Source organism: Cucumis melo, chromosome 8 (assembly GCF_025177605.1).
Source record: "Cucumis melo cultivar AY chromosome 8, USDA_Cmelo_AY_1.0, whole genome shotgun sequence".
NCBI lineage: Eukaryota > Viridiplantae > Streptophyta > Magnoliopsida > Cucurbitales > Cucurbitaceae > Cucumis > Cucumis melo.
The window spans coordinates 21,707,410-21,714,021 of NC_066864.1; the positions used below are offsets into that span (position 1 = coordinate 21,707,410).

Here is a 6,612-nt window from a genome sequence, read left to right on the forward strand (position 1 = left end):
AAGTCTCTGATAAAATGATATTTGATTCTAATATGCTTGCTGCTTCCATGGAAAACTGGATTCTTTGATAATGCTATGACAGATCCATTAACACAAAATAAAACAGTTTCACATTTTTGAGTAAACTTCAATTCTTTTACATCCACCGAAGCCATAAAGCTTGACATCCAGCTGCAGCTAACGAGATATATTCTGCTTCGGTTGTACACAGGGCAACAACAGATTGTTTCTTTGGAGTCCATGAAAAAACACCTGAACCCATACTAAAAACATAACTAGATGTACTTTTATGATCATCCACATTACCACCCCAGTCACTATCACAAAAACGAAACAACACTGATTCTGAAACTTTCTTGTAATAAATTCCAAAATTAATAGTGCCAAGAATGTAACGGAGAACTCTTTTACCTGCTTCCCAATGACTTCTTTTCGGGTTTGTCATAAATCTGCTTAACATACTTATAGCAAATAAAATATCAGGTCTTGTTGCTGTCAAATACATTAAGCTTCCAACTAAGCTTCAATACAAACTTGGATCGACTGCTTCTCCAATATCATCCTTGCACAATTTCAAATTTGCATCCATGGGAGTGTTGCAAGGTGAAGCATTTTCCATCCGAAATTTTTTTAGTAAATCATGAGCGTACTTTTGTTGTGAAATGACAATTTCTCCTTCATTTTGATTAACTTCAATTCCGAGAAAGTAGTGGATGAGACCCATATCACTCATCTCAAATTCCTTTTTCATGGAATTCTTAAAATCATCACACAAAAATTTATCATTTCCAGTAAAAAGTAAATCATCAACGTAAAGAGAAACGATGAGAAATTTTCCATACTTGTCTTCTTTGACATAAAGTGCATGCTCATATGGACACCTTCGAAATCCTGTCTTTAGAAAAAAACTGTCGATACGACTGTACCAAGCTCGTGGAGCTTGCTTCAATCCATACAAGGCTTTTTTCAACTTGAACACTTTTTCTTCTTCTCCCCTTTGCACATATCCCAAAGGTTGTGCAACAAATATCTCTTCCTTCAAGTGTCCATTCAAAAAAGCGGATTTTACATCCATTTGATAAACTTTCCATCCATTTTGAGCAGCTAATGACAAAACCAATTGAATGGTCTCAATTCTTGTCACAGGGGAAAATATTTCTTCATAATCCACACCATATTCCTGCTTGTAGCCTTTTACAACAAGTCTTGCCTTGTATTTTTCAACATTACCATCTGACTTCAACTTTGTTCTGTACACCCATTTTACTCCAAGAGCTTGTTTGTTTGTCGGAAGCTCCATCAACTCCCATGTTTCATTTCTTCTTACTGCATCAATCTCTTGATCCATTACAATATTCCATTTCTCATCTTGGATGGCTTCGTCAAAGGTTACAGGATCAACACCAGCAAACAATGCAAAATTACCAAAATGATCGTCATTAATCCTGTTAGTGGTATTATAAATTTCTTGAATACTCCTTATTCTCCTTGGTGAGATTTCATCATCACTTGTGGAAGATGGTGTTGAAGATGAAGATGACTCCATCGTTTGAATTTATGCTTGCTCTAATACTTGAGCAACTTTATTTTCATCTATATTAACATAAAATGGACTTTTAGCTTCATCAACGTCGTCACCCAGTTCCATGATTCATCTTCATTGAATATCACATATCTGATGATAATAATTTTTCTTGACACAGGATGATACAATCGATAAGCTTTAGAATTTTCACTATAACCTACCATAATGCATTTTTCAAATTTATCATCAAGCTTGCCTCTTAGCTGATTTGGAATATGAGAATAAGCTATACTCCTAAACACTCTCAAATTACTAACAGATGGTTTCTCACCACACCATGCTTCATAAGCAGTCATACCTGGAACACTCTTTGTTGGAGCTCGATTTAGAATGTAAACAGTACATGCAACAGCATCTCCCCAAAATTTGTTTGGCAGATTTTTTTCTTTTAGCATACTTCTCGCCATTTCCATGATTGTTCTATTTTTTCTCTCTGCAACTCCATTTTGCTGTGGAGTCATTCAAGCTGTCACTTGATAATGAATTCCTTGCTCCTTGAAAAAATTACCAAAAGCTATATATTCTCTACCACGGTCAGATCTCAAGATTTTTATCTTGTAACCACTTTGATTTTCAGTAAAAGCTTTGAAGGATTTAAAACATACAAATGCTTCACTCTTTTCTTTCAAAAAATAAATCCACAACTTTCTACTGAAATCATCGATGAAGGTTATGAAATATCGATTACCTCCATTTGTTGTTATTCGCATAGGACCACACAAATTTGTATGAATCAACTCGAGAGGTTTAGAGACTCTCTAAGCTTTTCCAGTTGGAAATGAATCTCGATGATGTTTTACAAGAATACACACTTCACAAATATTTGTCTCATGGTTGATATTTTGTATACCTCTCACCATATGATTTTTGCACAAATAAGATAGTGATTTGAAATTTAAGTGACCATATCGAAAATGCCAAAGCTAGGATGGATCCTTCAATATGCTGCTGAAGCAAGATAGTTGACCATATGTAAAGTTAAGAGGAAACATCTTATTAGCAGTCATTTTTACCTTGGCAATAAGAACACCGACTTGATCTTTGATTGCACATATGTCACCTTCAAATGAAACTTTTAAACCTCGTTGAAGCAGTTGGCCAATACTCAAAAGATTATGCTTTAGACCTGGAACATAGAACACATTTGTAACTTGTTTTGTGCCTTTCTTTGTCTTCACAAGAATATCACCTTGGCCTTTGACTTGTAGTCTGGTATTATCACAAGTCTTCAGTTCACTTTGGAAAGATTCACCCAAAGTAACAAATATACTTCTATTTCCTGTCATGTGGTTACTACAACCACTATCAAGATACCATGTAGGCTCTACAACATTGTCTTGAACACTACATGTGAGGAATAGAATGCCTTCATCATTTTTCTTTTGTTCTTTATGCATATTCATGGTGGTATTTCCAACTCCATTTTTTAGTGCCCAACAATCTGCTTGGAAATAACCATACTTTCTGCAATTAAAGGATTGAATTTGAGAGAAATTACCACGACCACCTCCTTGGTTTCTGCCAAAGCCTCTTCCTCTTCTGCTTCCTCTTCCTCGAGATAAAGAAGAGCTTTCTTGTGAATTTTCAGAATTTGCACCGCTTCTATTGTCATAGTTTCTTCCACCTCCTCGTCTTCCATGACCACTAAGTCTTCCACGTGAACCACCTCTAAATGAAATTTGCATTTGAAAAGCTTCCTCAGGGTTAACATCAAATTGTTTTAATCTTAGCTCATGGGATTGAAGAGAACCCATCAAGTTATTTATAGACAACGTAGATAAGTCTTTCGATTCTTCAATTGCAACGACGATGTGCTCAAATTTTCTTGGCATACTTCTAAGAATCTTTTCAACAACTTTTTGATCACCTACTTCTAAGAATCGTATTCTTCTAATTGACAATTACAAGAATACGATTGAAAAATTCTTCAATAGTTTCAGTTTCTTTCATTTTAATGCAATCAAATTCGGATCTGAGAGCTTGTAACCTTATCATCTCCTTGATAGGTAGATCGTAGAATATCCTAAGCCGCCTTTGCAGAAGTAGCTGTTGAAATGCTCTCGAAAATAAATTCATCTACAGCTTGATAAATGAAGAATAAATCCTTTTTGTCTTTCTTACGATTTTCTCTTAACTCAACAAGTTGTTGATTTGTGAGCTCACTCTGATTCTCAACTTCAGTGTATCCTCTTTCAACAATATCCCACAATTCTTGAGAGCCATATAACACTTTCATTTGAATACTCCATTGATTAAATTTCTTCACGCTGAACCTTGGAAGTTGGGGTTGCAACATGTTACCATTTGAAGCCATATCTAACTGGAGCTTTGATACCACTTGTTGGAAACGTAATAGGCCCTCACAATACAAATCAAGAAACAAGCGAAGAAGATTGTTCTTTTATTCACACAATTGAGAAGAAAGAACTTGAATAATATTTCTTGAACTTGAATAATATTTCTTAAACTTGAATTTCTTACTTTCTTTCTTATTTACAAATGAGAAACCTTACACATATTTATACTAGTAGAAAAACATATTAAAAGTCATTAACAATAAATATCAATACATGTGACTCTTCATATATCAATGTATTTAGTGATTAACTATTCCATGTATCTCAATTATTCATGCATATTTAATAATGCAAATTCATGTATTAAGTTTAGATTAATTTAACTTTAACAAAAAGTACATTTAGTTAAACTAAACTATTGATTAACTCCCCAATTAATTAAGGGATTTTTTCAAAAATAGAACAAAGCGTAATAATATTTACATCGTATAGAAGAATTTTGAACAACAAAAAAGCCCACAAACCTACAACGTGAAATAACAAAACTATCCATGCGACTAATCAGTCACATACGCGTGAAAAAACGATTTTGTACACAGTCTAAATAATCTTATACCTAGTTTAAACGATCTTGTACCAAGTTTAAATGATCTTGTACCAAATCTAAACGATCTTGTACCCTTGTACCAAGTCTAAACGATCTTGTACTTTTCTACTCAGTCTAAACGATCTTGTACCATTGTACGAAGTATAAACGATCTTGTACCCTTGTACCTAGTCTAAAAAATCTTGTACCAAATCTAAACCATCTTGTACCAAAATATAAACGATCTTGTACCTCTGTACCTAGTTTAAACGATCTTGTATCCTTGTACTCAGTCTAAATAATCTTGTACCAAATCTAAACGATCTATAGTGTTAGTGGTCTATCTCTGTCTATTTGGAGTAAACAACTAATCGTTTAAATATTGATACACTATCGTTATATCCTATACTAATATCGTTTAGATCTTGTACCAAGAAGGAAAAAAACAGATGAGAGATGAAGAAGAAGGAAAAAATTCTGGAAGAGAAAATGAAGAAATCACGAACAAGAAGAAGTGAGAATATGAAAAATGAGAAGTAATAATATGAAGAGTAGAAAAAAAATCACAAAAAGAGAAGAAAAAAAGTGAAGTGAAAAATAGTCTTGCAACATTCAAAACCCATAAAGGGCAAATCTGAAATTTTTGAAAAAACAATAATGAGTTCATGATCTTTAATTTTTTGTTACACGGGCCATAAATATTTTTGTGTTTTGGTATATTATTTAAATTATTTATCGATTAATTACTGAATTAAATATCTTATGTTTTGTAAACCCTAGATCTTTTACCCTTTTGGTTACCTAAGTTTATATGAAGCTATGTTTTAAATGGAACCCAGCAATGTCGTTGTACTAAAAAATATATGCACGTAGTTGAGATTAAACGATTAACTCGGAGGTGAGACCTATTTGATGGGATGCTTTTCTAAACATAGATTGCTAAGGATAAAAACGTTTGTCGGTTGGTAAAGGAACATTTTTGGAAATTTCTAAAGTGAATGGCCATTTTTGAGTTTTGCTTAATTAAGATAGTGGTAAATTGTTTAGTTAAAATAAGTTAAGGTGTACTTTGATTTCTCAAGCAAGGTAGATTGGATTATATTTTATTTAAGTTAAGATTAATTTGAAGTTATCAACTAAATTAAATAGCTTTTGATGGCAAAAGGCTAAAGTGGAAGAAGGAAATGAGCATTTATTTCGAGGCAATCGGTTGAGGAGTTTCTTTAGAAAAATGAAGAGGAGAGTTTGAAGAAGGTGATTCTGGACTGCTGTTACGATTGGTGCTCGGGAAGCTGAAGCAAAGTGGAAGATAAGAGCAAATAAAAACATATTTCGAATTCTTCAGGAATAATCTGATATTTAAATGATTTTGAGCTGTAGAAGTGGAGTTATCAGTTGAGATTTATCTGACCTCTTTCAGTTTCTAACAACTTCTATGAAGGATTCTTGAGCTAAAAATAAAGGGAAACAGATGAAGAAATTGTAGGTAGAAGATAGTAGACTGGGTAATTCACGAATTTGGCGTACGTTTGAAGTGGTTTGAGCCGTAGAAGATGAGCTACGATATACAATTTTGAGGTTAGTAAGTTAAAGGTCTTCTCTAAATTTTGTATGAAGGATGTAAGAGCAAAATATTGCTCAAAATGGCTGGAATAATAAGGAATTTAAATTTGTACAAGATTTCGGGTAAAATAGGGCAAGCTGATTATAAGGTTTTTTTTTTGTTACCAATCCAAGCAACTCCAAAGCACTAAATTAACATATTAGTTAGTTAAAGAGGTTTCTTTTGAGTTTTAGGAACGAAGTTTGATGTAATTTGCTTAAAAAATGAGGGAGATAAACATGTTTTGGTGGATGTTCGCTATCATAATACAGTAGGTTCTACGCGTAGGAAAATTTCGTTGTTTCAACGAGATCGAGAGCATTTCTGTAAACCCTAAACCTAGTATTTCTTGAGAACTTCTTAGGTTAAAAGAAAAGCAAAGTTTAGTATGATAGAAAAAGAGACATGCGCAGTAGAAAAAGATTGAAATTCTACTATAATTGCATCTAATCTATTTTAGAAGATTAACATGCAAATTACCCTAATTAGAACAAAAATAGGGTTAAAGCAATATTTACTAGTTACCTTTGAAGATTTCCCA

At 33.3% G+C, this 6,612-nt stretch overlaps 1 protein-coding gene across 1 annotated transcript; it reads right to left on the reverse strand.

Annotated features, from left to right (window-relative positions):
* Nucleotides 1-2,508: 2,508 nt before the first annotated feature.
* LOC127150693 (uncharacterized) lies at nt 2,509-3,417 on the reverse strand. Its single transcript, XM_051089196.1, has one exon. It carries the CDS (start codon nt 3,415-3,417, stop codon nt 2,509-2,511), a length of 909 nt encoding a protein of 302 aa, XP_050945153.1.
* Between the last annotated feature and the right edge of the window lie 3,195 nt (nt 3,418-6,612).

What these genes read in the sequence shown, in the direction of transcription:
- LOC127150693 (XM_051089196.1), bottom strand. Translation starts at nt 3,417, where the DNA reads ATGCCAAGAAAATTTGAGCACATCGTCGTTGCAATTGAAGAATCGAAA.